The sequence below is a fragment of the Rhincodon typus genome, chromosome 7, assembly GCF_021869965.1.
Source record: "Rhincodon typus isolate 14 chromosome 7, sRhiTyp1.1, whole genome shotgun sequence".
Taxonomy (NCBI): domain Eukaryota; kingdom Metazoa; phylum Chordata; class Chondrichthyes; order Orectolobiformes; family Rhincodontidae; genus Rhincodon; species Rhincodon typus.
In genome coordinates, this window is record NC_063338.1 from 53,814,365 (window position 1) to 53,836,667 (window position 22,303).

Sequence of the window (22,303 nt, forward strand, 5' to 3'; positions counted from 1 at the left end):
TTAAACTTGCAGGGTATAATGTTTGATTGTCCTTTTTCTGAGGAGTATGGCCCTACAGAACCTAACTGAAACTTTTGCATTGGTTGTATTGAGATGATCCAGTAATCAAGTTAACATTGTTTCATTTAAAGTTGCACTTTTCAGGAATATCATGTGAGGAACTATTGTATTTTGGTGTAAGAGAAAATCATCAAAGCTGTATCATTTGAAAACCATTGTATCAACAGCATGCAGCACCTTTAAGTGCTTCCTAAATATACTGGAAATAGGGCATCTATACATCTGAAAAGTTCATTATGAGTCAGAAAAGAGTTTGCTATAAAGAGCTTCAAATCTGAATATGTTCCAAGCAAAGAACAATTTGAAATGTACACGGAATAAATATAAATGGAAGACAATGAATTATCTTAAATATTTTATTGCTGTATAAGGACCACTATAAATAGACATTTTAAGAACAAAATCAAAGTCACCAAAGCTGATGTAGACTAGCAAACACATTTTTAAAAGTGCAGCAATCAAGGCCCAGTGAGATGAGGAATTGTACAAAGATTAATATTGAGGATAACAGTTTAAAAACAGAGTAGAGATGTTAGAAAGATAGTTGAAAGATAACTACAAAAAGGAGGCACCAATCTTTCAGCTGCTTAAGCAGTGGCTGGAAAATTAAATCCCATATTTTACTAATTTTATTGGTTTTAAGAATGACTTTTCTTTATTCTTTCGTGGAACATGGATGTAAGTGGCAATGGCAGCATTTGTGGCCGAATCCGAATTTCCCTTAAATGGAGTAGCTTGCTAGGCTATTTCAGATAGTTAAGTGTTAACCATATTGCTGAGGATCTGGAGTCACGTGTAGGTCAAACTGGATAAGGACAGCTGCCATGGTGAGATTTGAATCCATGCCCCCAAAAGATTATACTGGGGTTTTGGACTTCTGGTCTCTTACTGGTGACATTACCACTATGCCACCATCAGCCCTTAATACATTTTTACATCAATATTTATGTTAAAATGTCTACAATTTGTTGTATTTATTTCTGGCTCCAGACTTTAAACCATGGAAAGCATGTATTATGGAAATAATTCAAAGAAATAAAGGATGCCTCTGAGACGTAATAGGGCAGTGGTTTGAAGGTTGGCAGTGCCCACAACATGGAGGCTTGGAGAACAGAGAGGGACTACAACAAGCAAGAGAATTGGGTAGCAGGAGATTCGGGAAATAGGACTAGTGGCAAGTTGGGTATAGGTTTAAAGTTATATTTTTCTTTCATGTTGTTAAACTTAGTTTATTTTAAAATTTCTTTAGTGCAGAAATTTAGCAGTGTAAAATATTTCAGATCAGAAGGTATACTGTTTTAATTTTTTTTACTGATGAAGAAGATCTTACCGAACCTAACTAAACGTTTTAATGTTAGTTCTATATTATCATTTTCGGGAATGCAGCCTCAACTTTAGTGAGGACTTACTGTAGTTTAAAACAGGGAAAACAATCTCTGGTCCATTCAGCCTGCCGCACCTAATTGTGATGCTTTGTGTATCTCAATGTATTCGCATTACACCACACTCAACCAGTTTTGAAGATTTGAACAGCTTTTATTCTTTGCAGGGGGGAGAAAAGTTCTGGGGTCAAATCAGAAAATGATGGGAACTGATTGTACTTTCCAATATTTTTTAGGAGTTCTCTGGAATTTGTCTTCATGTGATGCAGTGAAGATGCCAATTATTCGTGATGCTCTAACAACTCTTACAAATAGTGTAGTGATACCTCATTCAGGGTGGAGCAGTTCTTCTTTTGATGAAGACAGAAAAGTGAAATTCCATGCTTCTTTAGTACTACGAAATACTACTGGATGTCTAAGGTAAATAAGTAAATTATCCTCCTCACCCAATGGTCATGAGTATGGAAGTATTTTGAAGGATTGAAGCTGTAAAATCAAAAGTTATTTTAAGTTATATGTTTTTAAGTACAAAATTGTGTGTTTAAATAACTGCTTTTATTAAATGTGGTAGTTATTTTTGTTGTAATTTTTTTTGTCTTTTCACTCATTTTATCTGTCAATCTTATTTTTGTCACTATTGCATAAGATGCCAATTCTCCTGGACTTTAATGCCAGGGACAACCAAGGCCTCTTGCAAGTGGCTGTTCTGCTAAAAATGCCTAATTTTGTTATGTTTAATTCAATGAAATGTTTATCGTTACCTGTATGTGTTGGTGAGCTTTTTTTTTTAACAAGTTTGCCATCTTGCAGAAATCTTAGCTCTGCAGGTGAAGAGGCTCGAAAGAAGATCCGATCTTGTGAGGGATTGGTGGATTCATTATTATATGTGATCCAGATGTGCGTTAACACTGCAGATTATGATAGCAAGGTTTGTGATTTGTGCTTCTTGGATAGGATGTTTCCTGTAATGTGCTCCATTAATCATGGTTGTATTCATTATTTTGATTTGATTCTGTGTGAACTGCATAACACTGACAAAACTGTCAGTGAATTTGAAAATAAATTGTTAAAAACACTTCATTTTGTTTTAGTTCCCGATTTTCACTCCTAATCGCCATTTCTGGCTAGAGGGCACTGAATTTTGTTGATATGGAATCGCAGCAGCAGCAACATTTCCATTCTTTTTTTGTACTCTTTCAATTTTAGATTTCTTTAAGTACTGACATTATCGAATGGAATAAAATAGAACAAGCATTTTTGATGTAAAATTATTTTCTCAATCTCTAATAAGATCAGTGATAGAATCCACAAACTACTACAGTGATTCAGATTTGTGGTGATCCCTTAACTGACGGGGAGAGCAGGCTGACTTTCACTTAAAACTGCCAGCATACTTCCTAACAGATGCAAGACCCACTTTGCAAAGTGGGATACCACAAATAAATCATTATGATCTGACAAGCATTGCAAAAATTGATGTGAAATAACCAAGGGTGGAACTGAATATTCAAAAGTTTTTGACATTTTGAAAAGAAAAGAAGTGGAGGTGGTTAGCTCTGTTAATAAATGTTCGTATGTAAAATTCATTTGGTTCAGCAGGTCAAGGTATAGAATCAGTTTCAGGTAGAGATTACAAATAGTGCAAGAAAAAAGTCACTCATGGGAAATATTCATAAGACCCCTAATGGTAGCTACGCTGTAAAACTTAATATACCTCAAAAACTACTGGGGGTTGTAAGGAAGATATGCTAATAATCGTAGGTGATTCTGATTTTCATATTGATTGAGCAGATCAAATTGGAAAAGGTAGCTTGGAGAATGTGCATAGAATGTAGTCCACATGGTTTCTTATACCAACCAGTTGTACACTATTTTGGACCTGATTGAAACAAGATTATTTAATGATTTCTCATTAAAGCATCCTCTACCAGAATGATCATAACACAATTTCTCAGCAGATTTGGGTCTGAGACTAATGTCTTCTCTTTGTAATTATCTTTTGTTTAAATTTATGAAGATAACTGGCAACAGTGGGCTGGGAAAATAGGTTAAAAGGTAAGACTGAAGATAAGCAGAGACAGACTTTTAAGGAGATATTGTAGAACTCAACAAATGTGTATTCCACTCAAAAAAATTCCACAAGAAGGACATACTATTGTGCCTCACTGAGGAAGCTGACGATGTGAAATAGAAAGAAAAGGCATTCGATGATGCAGCGATTAGTAGAAGGCCACAAGATTGGGAATCTTTAGAAATCAGCAAGTAATTAAGGAAAAAATAAGAAAGAAGAAATTAGAGTGTGAGACTATGCTAGAGGAGGTAAGAACCAACAGTAAGACCTTCAGGTATGCCAAAAAGGAAGAGAATAAACATTAGTTCCTTAAAGGAGAATAATGGGGAAATAATAAAGGAAGCAAAGAAATAGCAGATATCTTAAATAATTATCTTTGTATCCCCAGGCTCATGTTCTGAGGAACTGGTTTTTGAACCATGTTAGATTTTGAAACCTGAATCTGAATTTCAAAAAAAATCTGAAGTAAAATGCTAAGGAAACACTGTCAATTGTCATAAAAATCCATCTGGTTCTCTAATGTTGCTTAGAAGGAATTTTTACGATCCTTACCATGTCTGGCTAACTTGTGACTCCTGATCCAAAGTAACGTGGCTGGCGCTTAACTGCTGCCTGGGCAATTAATAGTATGCAATATATGCTGGCCTAACCAATAGCTTTCACATCCATGAACAAATTTTAAAACCTCATGAGAGAAAAAGTATTCAGGAAATTTATAGGACTAAAAACTGGGATCTGATGGCCCAAATGCTGGAATCTTCAGGAAGGTAGCTCCAGAGAGTGTGAATGCATTGTTTGTAATCTTCCAAATTTCCCTAGATTACTGTTTGATAATTCAGAATTGATTGTTGCAGAAAAGAGACATTTTGTCAAAGCGTTTTGCTTTGCACTCATCAGAACATTTTGCAAGAATACAATTTCAAGGGGTTGGGCCTCTTGTGATATAATGATAATGTCCCTATCTGTGAGTCAGAAAACTCAGATTCAAGTCCCATGCCCCAGAAGTGTCATAACATCTCTGCACAGATTGTTTAAAAATATCTACAATTTTAAGGGAAAATTTAGCATTTATGCTGCAGGAGATGGAAGTGGGTTGGTTGGCAAGTGGACTTTGGAAGAGATATTGCCATCAAGAATGCACCCATTAATGCAGATTAACCGTAAAGCAGGCAGGTTGAGTCTGGGTCAGGGCATTGCCCTGAGAATTGAACCAGAAATGGCTGTTACCTGTTTTGTTGAGTTGAAACTGGCATAGTGCATGTTCATGTTCATGTTCTTTCTGCCTAAAGGGAATAGGGCCTCGTGTGTTAATGTATGTAGCATCCAGTACATGCAAGTATACCACACTGATTCTAACTGACAATCCTAAATTAGTTGTCAGCATAATTTGTCAGATTTCAGGATTATCCAACAAACATTATTCAATTATAGAATGCATCTAATTTTGGACACTGTTGCAAGTTCTGCAAGTGGAGACTAGTTGGCTACAGTGGCTTGACCATGTTTATTTAAATAAGTGGCATTCTAATTGTTTCTTATTTCAGACTGTTGAAAACTGTGTTTGCATCTTGAGAAACCTGTCCTATCGCTTAGAACTAGAGGTTCCACAAGCTCGTCTGATGGGAACAAGTGAACTTGATGGATTACTTGGTAGTGACTCTCCCAATAAAGATGCTGAAACTGGTTGCTGGGGTAAGAAGAAGAAAAAGAAAAAGAAAGAGCCCCAGGAAGATCAGGTAAATGCTTACATTTCAGTAAAACTATGGTTTAGAGCTGTGTTTGTAGGCTTCAATAGGATCTAAATCAGCAAAAAAACAACTGATTGATCAAATAAATTGAAGTTGTAGACTTGCTCACCGAGCCAGTGTGTTTGGTTACAGATGTTTCATCACCCTGCTAGGTAACGTTGTCAGTGCGCCTCCGGTGAAGCGTTGGTGTTCTATCCTGCTTGTTAATTATATGACACGGTTTGCTGGGGTAGTTTGTGCATCGGGTCCAGCTCAATGTGCTTGTTAATAGAGTTTCACTGTAAAACAGAACCGGAAGTAATGCCAACCACCCCAGCAAACCAAGGCATATAATTAACAAGCGGACAGAACACCAACGCTTCACCGGAGGCGCACTGACAATGTTACCTAGCAGGGTGACGAAACGTCTGCAATCAAACACACCGGCTAGGCGAGCAAGTTTACAACCTCATCCACAACCCGAGCTACAAATCTTCTCAAAGACTTGATCAAATAAATTGAAGGGCAACGCAATGGTCCCAAAGAATGGTAACAAGGCCAGGCTGCCTGTGATTATAAAGTAGTCATTGTAGTGCATGACTAAATTGTTCATTGGAAAATCTACGTTTCAGAAGCCTTCCTTCTCAATAATTACATGGTATCTTCTCTGGTGAATACATCACATGTTTAGTGTTAATCCAGATTAGATTAAATAATTTGAACATCAATAAATGAGAGTCCCAAATTGGCTGAAAGTAGTCTCAAATTTATTAAGTTGGTTAGAATTTACTTCAAGGTATTAAGAAAGCTGCTCGACATTTGCAGATTTATGATATTCATTATGAAGTTAACCATTTCTAAGAGTTTCATTTTGGTTGGAAGAATGTTCACCTGGTATCCATATTCAGAAAAACTAAGATGATTAATCTAGGCCATTTTGTGGCCCAATTTTAACTTCAAATGGTTATGAGAAAGATTTGAAGATATTAGTTAAGTAAGAATACTTGCCTCTTATTTCTTGTCGCACACTTCCTTTAGTGTTTCAGTGGTGTTGGGGATGCCTCAAACCGGCAGTCATGAGCTTTCATAATGAATATGGTAGGGTCTAATGATACAGTCAGTATACCAACAGTAGAGAAATATCAGCTGTTCTTGCTGTAAATGGCACTTGTAATGAAACAAATAAAAGAACTTCAGGCAGGGGCTTGCAGTCGTACAGAGTGAAATCACCTGACCATAGTTAAATATTATTTAAAGAAAAAAGGACATTTTGCAATAGTTTGAATTAAATAATAATTAAATAAATAATATCACAGCCAAGTAGCATAATGTTAGATAACTGAATTGTCAACTTTCAGTGGTGCATAGAAAGCAATTATAGGGATTCTGCAACTTTTTAAACAATACCTTTTATTTACAGTGGGATGGAGTAGGTCCAATACCTGGATTTTCTAAATCCCCAAAAGGAGTTGAAATGTTGTGGCATCCATCAATAGTGAAACCATATCTCACTCTCCTTGCTGAAAGTTCAAACCCAGCCACGTTGGAAGGATCCGCTGGATCTCTACAGAACTTATCAGCAGGAAACTGGAAGGTATGTCCAATATTCTATGTGTAATGTATAATTATTTGTAAATAACAATTTATGCATTTTATGCTCAGAGTAAGTAATATCCTTTTTATAAATTACAATACCTTTTCTCTCTTTGGGCCATACCATTTTGGTATCTAGTGATTGTAAATCAATGTTTGTAGATTGAAATACAGCCTGATACTCCCTTGCACTCAGGCCCAGCATACAAAAATACCATCTACTGCATTATGTCTTTCCATTTTTCTTAAACAGGTAATTTTCAGCAAACAGGAACAAGTTACAGAAATGTTTGTTCTTGTCCATTACAGTGTTGCAACTAACAATAGGATTGTAGAATTTTACGTTACAAAAACGATCCTTTGGTCCATCATGCTGTGCCAGTTCTCTGGAAAACAATGCCCACTGTTGCAATCACTTCCAACCTATCCCTTTCACTATAGCCCCTCTTTTTTTTATCCCCTCCAAAATCTGGAACTTGCATGATATATAAACACGGGCATGAATTGGTTGCCAGATGGACAGTGCTGTTTTATATCCTGCCTAATGTTTCAAGAGGGCGGCACAGTGGCTCATTGGTTAGCACTGCTGCCTCACAGCACCACGAACCCAGGTTTGATTCCACCCTTGGGCGACTGTCTGTGTGGAGTTTGCACATTCTCCCTGTGTCTGCGTGGGTTTTTCCAGGTGCTCCGGTTTCCTCCCACAGTCCAAAAATGTGCAGGCTAGGTGGATTGGCCATGCTAAATTGCCCATAGTGTTCAGGGATGTGTAGATTAGGTGGGTTATAGGGGGATAGGTCTAGGTGGGATGCTCTGAGAGTCATTGTAAACTTGTTGGGCCGAAGGGCCTGTTTCCACACTGTAGGGATTCTATGATCTATGAAGTAATTGCAGATTCTGCTGTCAGCACATTTCTAGTAGAATATTCCAAGCTCTGTATAAAAGAAAACTCCTTTCAGTCTTCTGATGGTGATCTTAAATTTGTCAACCTAGTTAAAAGTTCACCATTCAGTAGAAATATTTTCTCCAAATTAGACATCAAAATTGCTTTAACATACACCTCTCTTCATTGTAATAACATAAATCCTAATTGCTCATAACTAAAATGTCATGTCCCACTATTCTATCATCTCGGGCCATCACCTCTGTGACTTCTTGCTATTCTTGATATTCCTTTTAAAGTACTATAAAGCTAAGCAATGTTGTTACTGTAGCTTAGCCATTGAATTATACAGACTTAACATTACTGTTATCTCTTCATTCCATAGAACCTAAAATTCCACACATTTTACAACCTTTTCAATTTGTCCTCTCATTTTTAACGTTAGAAGAGGGATTGTTGCAGCTATTTTGGCTAAACTAAATTTAACAAGAAGGGTTGATGTGACACTACATTTCCCAAGCTTTGCAGAAAGTACAGCCTTCCAAAACAGAAGTTTCGTTATTCTAATTGTTTTTTGTTAAAAGACATTGTAGTTTGATCAGTTTATAAATACATAGTTATGGATCACCTCTTTTGTCCATTACGAAACATAAATGATCCAAATTTTACAGTAATGGTAGTATACGTCCTTGAAATCAAATAAAACTCTACGTGACTTTGCTGTGATCCAGGGAACAAGAATTTCACCTGTGGCAGCATTCTCTCATGGTGAAGGTTACAGAGAGGCCCACCAGCACAAGCTAGCTCAAGTTGAAAAAGACAGGCAGTTACGGGTGTGCTTACAAAAAAAATGGCTGCTGCATCGGTTGGAGGAGAATATGCATTAAATAATTAATCTTATAAGTTTAAAAATGCGAACACTTTTAATGTATTATTCTGATCAGAAAAATCACCTTCACAGTAATAATTTAAAAGTCTGATACATCATGCTTAAAATGTCATTGTATTTACTTTTTAACAAATTTATCAGATTTTTGTAAAGTTTTATGTCGATAGCTATTTAATCAATCCATTTTAACTTTAAAATGAGAGGTCCTCCTCGTAAATTGTTTTTAAGTTATGAAGAAGCCCCACGTACCTGATAATGCGAATGTAAAATTTAAAGGTGTAATGAATGAGGGCAATTAGCCTAAATAAAAGCCGGTTTCTTAATTTGAGTTTGAAGTAACAAAACTTTCAGTGTGGAATTGGGTGCTTCATTACAACTTTGTGATTACCACACTACAGTTTGTGTGCACACTGGAAGTTAGAGATCTTCCCATGTCCAATAGTTACAATTGTTGAATACACAACGCTTCTGACAGTGCAAAATCAAATCCATTAAATGATTGCCTTGTAGTACCCTAATCTTGCCACTGTGTGGAATTAATGACTTTAAACCTTTAAAATGGAAATTGTTGAAATGTTCTTTCATTCCTGAACAGTAGGGGACAGACTTCGGTCTCAAGATTTCTGTCAACACCATTTGAAACTAGCAGTGTAAGGTTTGTACAGATATAACACAGTGACTACCTTGCAGCTTCATTTTGGATTTTCCCTTCCCTTCCCTGTTCAGTATTTCGTACAGCTCAGATTTACAGTAAATATTTATGAGTAAGTTGTTTACTGATTTTAAAGCAGATTTCAGATCACATAGTTGGCAATCTTTTCCGTGTTATTTGTTCTTTTTCATTACGAAGAGGATTATTGGAAGGGAGTCTATTTTTACCTTCTTAGTTTGTGTCCTCCAGTCATCTGTGGAGTCCATCCCAATAGTTCAACAAGAATAAAGATAAAGCCATGCATGTACCATGGAAATGGTACTTGCAGTCACATACAGATCCCACCATCCTAGTCAGGATTTAATAGAATTAAATGTGTCTTAGTCTCAACAAAGCAATTTTTGTTTGTATTACATATTATGGCTATTCAATCTGGCTATTATATGTTAAATTCTGTATGTTCCACCTATATAGTGCATCTAGGCTTCAGGAAAGGCTGCAGCTGGGAGAGGCACACGTTATATGGAAACAATGCATACTGAGGGAGCAGGGAGCATTGATACCAGAAGAATGAATGAAGGGAAAGGTTAGGAGAATTTTTCTTCTATGCAGAAGATTATTAGGACTTAGAATGCTTTACTAGCAACACTAATAGAAATAAGATTTGTCATATTTTGGAAGGAAATTGGATGAATAATTCAAATTTAAACATTTGGAAGAGTATGGAGAAAGGTGAAGAACTGAATAGAAGTAAAAAGCTCTTTTTTAAACACAGTGCAGACACAGTGGGTCAAATAGCTTCCTCATCCTGTATAATTTTGATACTTGAGATCCACTCGAGATAAGATAACTCAGTACTAACTAGATCAAACAAGCGGTCTCCCAGTCTGTTTCACTTGGATATTCACTGAAGTTGCCAGAGGGTGCCTTTATTGTATCTTAGTTTCAAAACACTGGAATTAACTCAAACGTTTGTTGAATTCTTGGCGGAACATGTATCTTTAGGCAGTCTTCACTGAGGTGCTAATAAGTTAGTGTCAGTAAATTCTATTACATTTGTGTAAAGTTTGTGAAATAATAAATTGCATTGCTAAAATTAAATTATTTAACTTTGTTTTTTGACAGAATAATGAATGAGCTTATGGTGAGAGGACTGAAGAAGTGCTTGTGATGTGTCTGAAAAATGGAAAATATTTATTTTGGTCATAGCCTATGCTAGCAACATTACATAAATGTAAAACTTTATTGCCATGCCAAGGTCCATCAGAAATAAAATGAAAGAACCTGTACTAGATGCAAAGATTTTCAACTGTTAATCACTTAAGACGTGTCTATGTAATATTTCTGACAACACGTGAATAGTAAAGTTCTAACAGCACTTGAATTTCTTAGTGAGGCAATTGCATATTTAGCAATCTGGTTTCAAGATTTGTGTAGGTGTAGGAAGCATGTTAGTAAGAGGAGTAGACATTTGAATGTAAATAAAACTCCATGGGATGGGAAAAATTAAAAAGCAAGTTTCAGAATTGAGAAATGTAATTCAACATCTTTCACAAAGGCTTAAAAATCATTTCAACCCATGATCAGTGCTCATCGGTTAGGACATTAAGAAGTGATGGAAACAAATAAAGGGGAAGGAACCTGCATGTAGTCTTACAGCTGCAACTTATTGGTACTATCAGTGACTTCACCAGCTCTGTTTAGACATTAACAATGGAAGGCCCTGCTTTGCATTTAATTCCCATGCTTTCTGGCATTGTGGGCACTGACTGATCATTGCTCCATTACGCCGTACCCTGTTCAGTTTCACAGTATAACATGCTATAATTGTGATACTTCTAAACAGCAATTCTAGATAATGATTAGTCACACCTTCACGTGAATCTGTTCTGTTAATCCCCATATTGCAAAGTACGTGAGGGAGAGGCAGAATGCAATAATGCACAATAACTGGGTTTTAATATTTTGGAAAACTGAATGAAAAGCAGGAAAATGTTAGATGATCATTGAAAGCATTTCTGACATCTTGCATATAAAAGTATTTAAAAGTGGCTGTAGAATTTTGAGGAGAGACGTGGTTAGAGGTGTAGTGCTTCAGTTCAAAGTTTTCAAGTTCTGACTCAATTTAACTTTTTCTTTCCCTGTCCTGATGTCAGTGGGCAGCATATATACGAGCTGCAGTCAGAAAAGAGAAAGGCCTTCCAATTCTTGTGGAACTTCTGAGAATGGACAACGATCGGGTTGTTTGCTCTGTTGCTACTGCATTGAGGAACATGGCCCTAGATGTTCGAAACAAAGAACTTATAGGTAGGTGAAAATTAAACAATATTTCACAAGTCTGAAAAGTTTGTTCCAGATTTTGCGTTATAGAATAATCATGAAGCTGTTACTACACACTATTAAGATGGTCTAAATTGGACAGCAGTTTCCAGAGTTTGGTGTTCAATTTCTTCTAAAATAAAAACAACTTTTTTTCACTTTTATTGTCACGTTTCTCCTTCATTGTCCTGTCTCTCTCTAAGTCATGTACAGAAAGAGAAATAAATCTAATTCACTTTCTGCTGTAGACTGGGTTTTCAATCTGATTAACCAAAGAACACTGCTATTTCTTGTTCAACTCACTGATAGCCTGTAGAAGGCAAATATTGAATTAGAACTGATGACAGTAAGTAAACAGCCGTGAAGCAGATGAATAATAAAAATAAATTTTGGGCTATAGTTTTTTTTCATCTCCAGTGTACTTAGATTGTTCATCAAATGAACATTAAATTCTTGGTAAAAATAAAACTACTAGAACTACGTTATAGGTCAGTTTTGTTGAGACTGTAGCTATTTATTTGTCCATGCTCCAAATATGGAGTAACCAGGACTTTAAGTAGCTGAAGCATGATTTCTACACTCTAGTATTCTATCTTTTTAGATATAAAGGCTGGCATTTCATTAGCTACCTTGATTATTTTCTGCTCCTGATCATGACATCATAATGATCTATGTAATTTAACCTGCACTGTTCCTAGTTTTTCAGCACATAGAAAGTACTTTACTCTATCCTCCTTGGGTCCATTGTGAATGACTTCACATTTAAAACAGTTATGTTCTCATAAAAGGTCATTGACCTGAATTATTAACCATTTTTTTCTCCATGTATGCTGCCTAACCTGATAAGTCAGTATTTGTGTTTTTATCTCCCCTGCTTCATTTGATGATCATCCTCCATGCTAACGATGTACCGTAAACATACAGGGAATCCCTGGTTGTGTGATGGTTGGTATTAAAATCTGAACTTGAGTGTTGGTGTGTGTTGACAACAGAGCAAAAAAGGAAATGCTTTAAAGAGTTTCCCAGTATTCAAAATCTCCAAGCTCCCCTTTACCAGAAACTTGGTTAATTTTAGCAGGTGCCATGCTTCATAATTCTCAGGCTAAGTTAAAAAGAGTATATTAATAATGCCTAACCTGGGAATTTGCAGCTGCTATGCCATTCGTTCTCACTCTACCTTATGGAAGTGCATTCTTCTCAGGCAGTTCCACGTGATCAAACTAAAAATGAGTTCTCATGTGACTGAAGAACCCAATGCACGATCTACAGTCTGTGCCACAGGTGGGACAGACCGTGATTTGGGCATTGAGGGTAAGATGCTCGCGTTGCCCATTCTTTGTCAACACGACTTCAGTTTGCCATCAGCAAAGAGACTCAAGGTTTACAGATCCTTTCCGGATGCTTTCTGTCCAGTATAGGCTGTAATAGTCCAGGGAGTGTGTCAGACCAGAAGAACTGATCAATTATGGTGAATGCTTCCGTGTTAGGAATTTTGGCCCGAGCAAGAATAATGACGTTGGTGTCCCTATCCTGCTACTGGATTTGCCAAATCTTGTGGAACAGCATTGGTGCTCTTCTTTCACAGTATTGTGGTGCCAGATGTGTCCACATTTTTGAGCCATTATAACTGCACTGTAGAACATGAACTTGGTGCTAGGTTTGAAGTGCTGATCATCAAACAGACATCTCCACAGGCAAAGGAAGTCTGCAATGGCAAACTAAAGACAGTGTTGAACATCGTCATTGATGTTGCTGAAATGCTCATTTCAAAGTGCATGTTTGATAGTTAGCTCCGAGGTATGGAACGTGGTCCATGTTATCCAAGACCTCATCATTGATGTTGATTGCTGGAGGGTGGGGTCAGGTTGGCAGAGGTCCTTTTGTTTTACAAGTGTTTAGTGTAAGGCCTTTTCTCCGAATGTGCCAATTTGCCAACCTGAAATGGGTGTGTAGTGGATTCATTGTTTGGGATCAGGGCTTGCATTATCATCATGGGCAGATGATGCATGATCCTTGGGGGACAGTCAGAATGGGAAAGAATATTCCATAATTGCACGCAGTTTAGTGTCAAGGCCTTGGCGGAGTCAAAGAAGGCCATGTATATTGGTTGATGCTGTTCCCTGCATTTCTTGTGTAGTTGCTGTGTGGTGAAGATCCTTGTCTATTGTGCCCCTTTGAGGGCAGAAATCACATTACACTCTGAAGTGAGCTTTACAGCCACTGGGAGAAAGCAATTGAGGAAGTTCTTGCACTAACTTTCCCTATGGCCAACGGTAGGGAATTTTCTTCTCCCATGATCACAGTCAAGGCTGTCACCTTCCTTGAAGATGGTCATGATTTCAATGTCTGGGAGATCTCCTGGCATACTTTCTCCTGGCACACTTTTCTCCCTCCGGATGAAGGAATTGAGAGAATATAATGACACTAATACTGCTTTGGCAAGGATTACATCTGCTCCAGATGCCTTGTTGTTCTTGAGTTGTTGTATGGCTTTTTTTATTGCACAAGTTTGTGTTGTGTTGAGATGTTGATGGATAGCATGCTGTAGGATGGAATTGAGCCTGCTTGCATTGAAGACTGAGTCTCTGTTCGGAGCTCTTTAAAGTGCTCAATCAAGTAGGCATTGACTGCCTCTCTGTCCTTGATGAGCATCTCTCCATTTGGCCAGCAGTGGAATAGGGTCTTGGGTATGTAAATTACAGATAATCTTAACTATGCTAAAGAAACCACATACATCATGATTATTGGCTAACTGAATTTTCAGCATTTTCTCCACCCACCTTCTGTTGACTAGGTCATGGGTTGTTTTGCTGGATCTCTCACTTCAATTGCTGGTAGAGTGCTTTCTGCTTCTCAGGATTGTTCACTGTTTCAGGTTCAGATATGTCATGCACTTATAGCTTATCAGCTCCTGGGACTTATCATCATACTTATTGAACTAGTCTCAGTGTTTCCTTGTTGAGTGACTGATCATCCCTTTGCAACTGTTGATTATGAAGATCGTCAGACCGGGCTTAGCAGACTGGGAATTGTGGGTACTCTAGTTCACTGGGAGTTGTCAGGTTGGCAGTGAGGTGCTAGCTGAGTAGGGCACTCTGATAAGAGTCTTTGTGTCCCTCAGTATTGTTTTCCTGCGAATTCTTACTGTTGCCACCTTGGGGCAACATTGATGTTGATGACAGAATGAATTAGGCTGTAGTCGCTTCTGCTGTAATAGAGTCATAGAGTCGTACAGCATGGAAACAGACCCTTCAGTCCAACTCATCAATGCTGACCAAGTTTCCCAAACTAGTCCCATTGTCTGCATTTGGCACATCTCCCTCTGAACCTTTTCTATTCAATTACCTGTCCAAATGTCTAAACGTTGTAATTATGCCTGCATTTCCCACTTCTGGCAGTTCATTCCACATACAAACCACCCTCTGTGTGGAAAAAGTCGCCCCTTAGGTCCCCTTTGAATCATTCTCCTCTCACTTTAAAAATATGCCCTCTAATTTTGAACTCCCCTACCCTAAGAAAAAGAGCATTGCTATTCCCTTATCAATGCCCCTCATGATTTTATAAACCTCTATAAGGTCACCCCTCAACCTCTTATGCTCCAGGGAAGAATGTCCCAGCCTACAGCCTCTCCTTATAACTCAACCTTTCCAGTCCCAACAACATGCTTATAAATCTTTTCTGCACCCTCTCCAACTTGATAATTTCCTTCCTATAGCATGGCAACCAGAACTGTACACAGTACTCCAAAAGTGGCCTCGTCAACATCCTGTACAGCCTCAACATAATGTCCCAACTCCTATACTCAGTAGTCTGAGCAATGAAGGCAAGCATGCTAAATGCCTTCTTAACCACCCTGTCTACCTGTGACACAATTTTGAAAGAACTATGAATCTGAACCCATCGGTGTCTCTGTTCAATGTGGTGTGGAGTGGTGGGGAGCACAACATGTCATTAATTTTAGGTTGTCTACCATAGTGCTGGAGGTCAGGTGTGAATTTATTGGTTTTCATCTGATGTTCAAATAACAGTAGTCCAATTCTTGCCCTCCCTTCAGGTGGGCTTGCAGATGTCTTTCAGTGTATTAGGGGTTGGTTAGCTCTGTGGAATTACAGGTGTCACCAACACCTATCGTGGCATGGACAAACATACATCCCTGCAGTCTCTCACTTGCGTGAAGTCATAGCCAGTGCTTGGAGTAGAGGGTGTTCCCACAAGGGCTTGTACTTGTCTCTGACAGAACAAAGTGTTGGTTATGATAGATCACATTCTACACACTTTGTCAAGGGCAGAATACTGTTACTGGTAGATTTCCCTGCTAATCACATCTACCCACAGGTCTACTCCCTTTCCAACTCTAGTTTTGAAGTCTCCAAGAAGGATTAGCCTGTCACTCGCCAGAACTTATGCCAGGGATTGTTTGAGATTGGTGTGGAATTCCTCTTCCCGTTGGGTATACACATTGAACACTGTAACACCGTTTCTGGGCAAGAGTGAGCCGAAGGGTCATAAGATGTTTGTTTACCCCACATCGGCACTCTGAAATGTCCAATTAATTTGTTCTAATAGTGAGGGCAAACCTATGAAGGCAGCAGTCTCCTTCTGATGTATCTTTGCAGACGAACATTTAACCACCACATCATTTCTCTCTCAAGGCGGCAATGTAAGCGTAAAAAGATTCGTGCTCCTGGGCATAGAACATATAGCAGTACAGTACAGTACAAGCCCTTCGGCCCACGATGTTGTGCCGAACTTTTACCCTAAACCTAAGGTCTATCTAACCTCCACCCCTACCTTTATACTATCATTCAGGGCAATGACAATGCAGTTTTCCAGTCTGCTGTTGGAGGGGTTGCCCATAAGGGTCCTAATGTTCCATATTATGAACTTTGTTTTGATGGGTAGAAGATGCCTGTGATTGATTCCTTTAACGTGGAATAGCCGTTGTACATCAGCTACCATAAGGGCTTGATAAATCAACAGCCTTGGTCGACTGGCAAAGATATCCAAGATGCCAGGAAACCTCCAGGCTGCACTGTCTAAACCTAGGACATAAAAACATGAATCTGCTATCATCCTCAACACTGTCCAAAACAAAAAGGGCTTCAGTATAACACCTCTGGAAAAATCATTATTGTAAGTCAAAAGATCTTTTCATTACTTGAATCCTTTTCCCAGCTCCAGCTCAAATACAGTAACACCTTTCACTGCCTGCTCCACACTATTTGGCCTAGTGCAGTCTCAAGGTTAGCTTCCACTGGTCCAGGTCTGTTCCATTGTTGGTGAGGGTTAAAATTCTCTTGTGGTTGAATTGAAAAATCCTTTCAACCTTATCTGTATGCATGTACAGAAGAGTATAGACAGGTTACAGATGAAGTCATAGGGACTGTAGACTGGGTGGGGACTGTAGCTGCTTGCTTGGATTCAGTCACACCTTAGGGCCATTCTTTTCACTCATCTAGACATAAAAATGTGGCCTCATGCACACAGGCTTGCACAATTCTGACCATTAGAATTGTGGATGCCACCCACTTATGGGTTCAGTCCCAAACCTGTGGGATTTACATTTACAGTCTTCACTGCACTTTGGCTTTTAACCCAAGGTGTTAATAATGACGATGAGAGGCCTGTGTCATGTCAGCATTGATGGGTTGGGCTAAAGGGCCTGTTTTTGTGTTGTATGACTCTGACCTCGCCTTACTGTAACTTGCCCTTTATGCTCTCCTGTGTGTCATAGCCACAATTAGGACCTTGAGGGAGGCACCAGTAAAAAGTGACACAGCTCAGGAATGGTTTCTCCCCCTTTTAATCTGTATGTTCTAAGGTAATAACAAGATTAGGCCTTTGGGGACTCAGTGTATGGATTCCAAGATTGCTCAAGGAATAAGGAAACTAGGGAAGCATTTTAAATAGACAAAAGTGAACCTGCTTTCCCTCGAATTTACTGAAAAGAAAATTCTGCCTAACCATTCAGAGATGTCAAGAAAGTGGTGAGGGAACCTAGGCCAAATTATGATGATAATCAACAGTTGGGCTTCATTGGTAAAATAAGTGCAGCAATTCCATAGTAATTCAGTATTAATTCCTTGGTGATTATAACTTTTTCTGATTGAACAAAACAAGCTCAAGAAAAAAGATTTGTTTTTGTTTATGCACAGAAAGTTTTGGAGACTGGGTTATGATTAAAGTGTAATAATTCATTATGAAATGAATTCATATAATTTTTAAAAAGTGGCCTTCAATAGAAAGTAAGTTTGAGATGGCATTGTCCACATTACTAGGGGCATTAAGAATATTGTTAATCTCACGCTATGCTTTGCAGAGGGTAAGTGGATTTCCCATCCCTCTGGAAGGAAAATTGGCAAGAAGCTAGCTCACTCCGTATCAAGTTGTAGGCAACCTAAATTGTCTTGTGGTGGGACTTATGCCGCTTGTGCAGCAGGAAATTCCACTTTGGGTGCTGCCAACTAATTAGATTGGCCATTAACTGCATTACTCCACGCAGTAGCAGTGCCAGTGCCAGAACTCAGTATGTGGTGTCTCCAGGGAGTTCAGGAATTAGCCGAAAGAAAATCATGTATGCCCTGTGAAGGTAAATCCTGGTATTTTGGGGTGGGAATGAATCCAGGGTGGTGGTTCCGTTGGGCAGGCAGCATGGAAGGAAGGAGGAGTGGTGTGACATCTTTAATGTTGTCTCTTGGGTTACACACCAGTGATAAAGTACGATATGATCTGTGCACTGCTCTGTAATGCAGCTCATGTAAAACATACCACAAAAATTGAACTCTTGTTGACACAGGTGTGTTGAGTTTATTAACAGGAGCGTTCTGACCAGCAGTAAAATCATGAGAATCATCTCAACACATCCTTTGCACAGGAACCACTGAATTGCTTTCCCAATGATCTTTCTGTCCATAACCCTTTTTCTTCCTGTGTTTGAGTTTTCACTTAGAGTTATATGCTGTAGGTTCATTACTGTTTACCTGTCGCTAAAGTCTAATTACTTGTAATAAATAGTAATTTCTGTTAAGTATAGAAACCTGGTCCTTGCTTTCTGGCAACCTGGATCTGAAAGTCAGGTAAATTGAGGAATTTTGTGTATTTTGATAAAGTCTTTAACTTCAGTGAGTAACTTTCAGGAATATGGAGCTTGAACTCTTGCTCACCACCCCGGTGAGCCAGGAGGCAGCTTTGTAAATTATCTTTGTCTTGTGGTGTTGGTATTTTTGTGTGTCTTCTATTTTGATAGGATCAGGTCTAATACTGGTTGACATATAGATTGAGCCAAATAAATGAATATGCTTCATGTAGGTTTGACATATTCCGCTATTGAAAACAAATTACATCATTATAGCTGTCATGAACTGTTGGAGATTTGTTTCAAACTCCTCTTCAGTTCTTCTGAAGTTTGCAATGTCACTGCGAGATAGAAATAACTTGGTAGATTCTTGATACGATTTATATTTTGTTGGAATGCATATTGATTTATGGGCTGTTCTGAAAGTTGTTAGTTGATATGTCTCTGACAAAATATGTATGAATCGATATCCATTCTTGGCATTGAGTTGGAAGAATGCTTGGCACCTGAGAAATTGACAGCAAGTTGTTCTAGGTTACTAATCTTGTGTGGATCTCTTTCATGCAATATTCATTGTCCTTGGATCTAAATATACAGATACACTGCCATTTTTCTTTAAAACACAAGTATTGGAGTTGCACCAGTCAGTGTGATGCTCAACTTTCCGGGTTATACTTTTTGTACCATGGAATCCAAATCCAGTTTGCACTTCTTTGAATGTGAATGATGCGGGCCATTACTAGGTTGCGGCATCATCTTTCAAATCTAACACTGCACCACCTTTAAAGTTGCCACTAGTATCAAACCACTGTAGATATAGGTTAGTAAGGTCATGGAAAAACTTAATGTTCCAATCTGAAATATTTGCAGCTGACAGATTTGCTACCTTGTGGATCAGGATAATACATAGATCCAGTGAAGGTTGACAATGTGAGAGTTTTTAGATCTTCACTCAGAGAGCCGTATTGACGTTGAAGTTGGAAAGGCATATCAGACCTGTTGTAAGCAATTAGAATAAGTCAGGAATGTGATGGAACACTCCCCATTTGTGGGGATGGGTACAACTCCTGTAACATTCAAGAAGCTTAACACCATCCAGGAAAAGCAGCCTACTTGAATGGCACTACATCCTCAAGTATCCATTTCCTCTATAACCGACGATCAGTATCAGCAGTGTGTACTATCTAAAGATGCACTACAGAAATTCAGCAAAGATCCTTAGATGGCACTTTCCAAACCCATAACCACTTCCACCTAGAAGACACGGGCAGCAGATACATGAGAACACCACCACTTGCAAGCTCCCCTCCTAGCCACTCACCATCCTGAATTGGAAATATATGGCTGTTCCTTCATTGTCACTGGGTCAAAATCCTGGAATTCCCTCTTGAAGGGCATTGTGGGTCAACCTACCACAGAGATGGACTGCAGTGGTTCAAGAAGGCAGCTCATCACCACCTTCTCAAGGGCAACTAGGGACAGGCAATAAATAAATGCCAGTCAGCGATGCCCATGTCCCATAAGCAAACTAAAAAACAGGCTGATGTTTGGACTGCATCACATTCTGCCAGTTTCCTGAGTACATCTCCTGTCAAATGTGTAAAAGAATGATATTTAAATTTGCACTGGTCTCAGTCTTGGCATTTAGTGCAAGTTCTCCATGCCTTTTGGATGGAGGTAGAAGCATCAACTTTCCTGATAGTGTTCATGCAGTGTGTAAACTGACATTGCAGATATCTTTTTAATGAAACTTTGGAAATGTCTTTGACATTGTTCCTTAGTTGACGGTTCTTAACATGTTGCTGTGGAGCTTGATGTTACAGTGCGGGTTTGTTAGGTCGATTTTATTTCATACGCGTTTTAACCCAATATCCTCTTGTAGAACATAGCTCACATATTTCATAAAATACTGGACATTTGTGAGATAAGCCATATCTCATAAGATTTGGATGTTTTACTGACCCCTTTAATAGCAGCTAGAGTTGTTGTAGATTGAAGAGCCAGTAGATGTTGCTGATCAGCTACAATTGTTTTGAAATTGCATCCTCCTTCTAGTGGTGCATCGTTGGTAGATTCTTTGTTGGTCTAGAATTGCCTTTCTCAAGGATTTAATAAATATAGAGGTGTGTATCAGGTTCGTAAGCCTTTCAGTTAAGTTAATTTTGGTGAAATTGCATTCCATATCCGTTCATCAACATCAAACAATGAATTGGTCACTTGTTTCACCAGTTGTTGAGACTGTGTGAACACAAACTTCAGTATGTTGAAGTTGACTTGAACTTTAAATTGATCTTCAAAAATCTTGAAAATATTAACTTTGCATCCATCATTAGAAATGCTGGACGATTTGATTCCTCTTGATCTTTAGTTTCTGAAAGCATTATGAAATTTGTTTGCTTGCCTGTGTTTGTCAGCTATTTTTTCACCTAAGAAGTAAGGACTTATTCTTTAGAGAGTTGAGGTTCTGGCAGAATGTCAGTGGAGTGCCAATCCCTGCTCTAATGTTTGCTTTCCATCTTTACTGTGCTCTTTAAAGTGCCAATATAAGAATTTGTATTGGTTTTTTTTTTCAGTTTTTAAAAATTGTTACATTATGTGCTTGGTCTCATTTTTTAACCTTCCTTGTGACACCTTAAAAGTAACAGGCTTGTGCCTGTAGATGCCGTTTATGAAAAAATGATGTCTCGCACACATTTTTTGCACTGTTCCTGAACAGCAAGATCATGAAATCAACCAATATCTGAAAACAAGCCCTTTTAAATATATACTTTTTTTTAAACATTTTCTTCTGTTTTTCTCCAGGAGCACCTTGGTAGTCTGGCATTGTCCTTCAACAGCTTTTGTAATTCTTGTTCTTTTAAAATTCAAGTCAGCTGTGGCCAGTCTTTTCTTTTAGAGTACTTTGTTTTTAGAGAGACAGTACTGTTAAGTGTTAAGTGTTATATATTATAGCTGTGCTTCAATATAAGGTGCTCTTTCACCTTGGTTATTAACTTAAGCCATGAACTCAGGTACCTGATGAAAAATGACTGCTAATGAAATTAAACCCAACTTTTAATGCTGACTTGATATCACCATGATGTGGTTTCTTAGGTCAAACACCACCATTGTTGGTATGATATTCTGAGTGCTGCCATGTGCATTAATTAGCTCATGTCACACTTACCACAAAGATCAAGTTCTTGTTGAGATAGATGTCTTGAAGCTTACAAGCAGCATTAATTGTTTACTTTGTTTTAATATCTCAACTTATTTTGTGCTTATTGATTTTGCTGTATACTGCGAACACATTACACTGACTTCATTGCATTGAGTGTGACTGAAAGCAAGGCAACTATCTTTATACTGAAATGTCACATGTCATGATGTCATATAACTGTCTTAAAAGTACATTGATTGCCTGTTCTGAATCTGTTCCACTGTACTACAGTTTTGCCGTAGGAGTGGTGGTTCCCCACTTGTATGCAGGGCATCTGGATTGAGATGCCTCCCTTCCAATAGGCCATTAATAACAGCCTGCCACTATTAGCATACTGCCCATGCCGGTCACGTTTTGGTTCAGGCAGTGTATTATTCAGATCAGTCAGCTTGCCACTGAACTTAAATTATCTGTAACTGTTTGTTTATTGGCAGGTGGGCAGCTGATTTTGCC

The 22,303-nt window shown here is 38.4% G+C and overlaps 1 protein-coding gene across 1 annotated transcript in view; it reads left to right on the forward strand.

The window, feature by feature from the left end:
• pkp4 (plakophilin 4) overlaps window positions 1–22,303 on the forward strand; it is a 98,288-nt gene that overhangs the window by 60,124 nt on the left and 15,861 nt on the right. Inside the window, exons 7-11 of the mRNA XM_048599064.1 lie at window positions 1,679–1,862; window positions 2,253–2,370; window positions 5,058–5,249; window positions 6,661–6,834; window positions 11,414–11,564. Coding sequence (XP_048455021.1) covers window positions 1,679–1,862; window positions 2,253–2,370; window positions 5,058–5,249; window positions 6,661–6,834; window positions 11,414–11,564 — 819 coding nt within the window. The remainder of the gene's footprint in view (window positions 1–1,678; window positions 1,863–2,252; window positions 2,371–5,057; window positions 5,250–6,660; window positions 6,835–11,413; window positions 11,565–22,303) is intronic.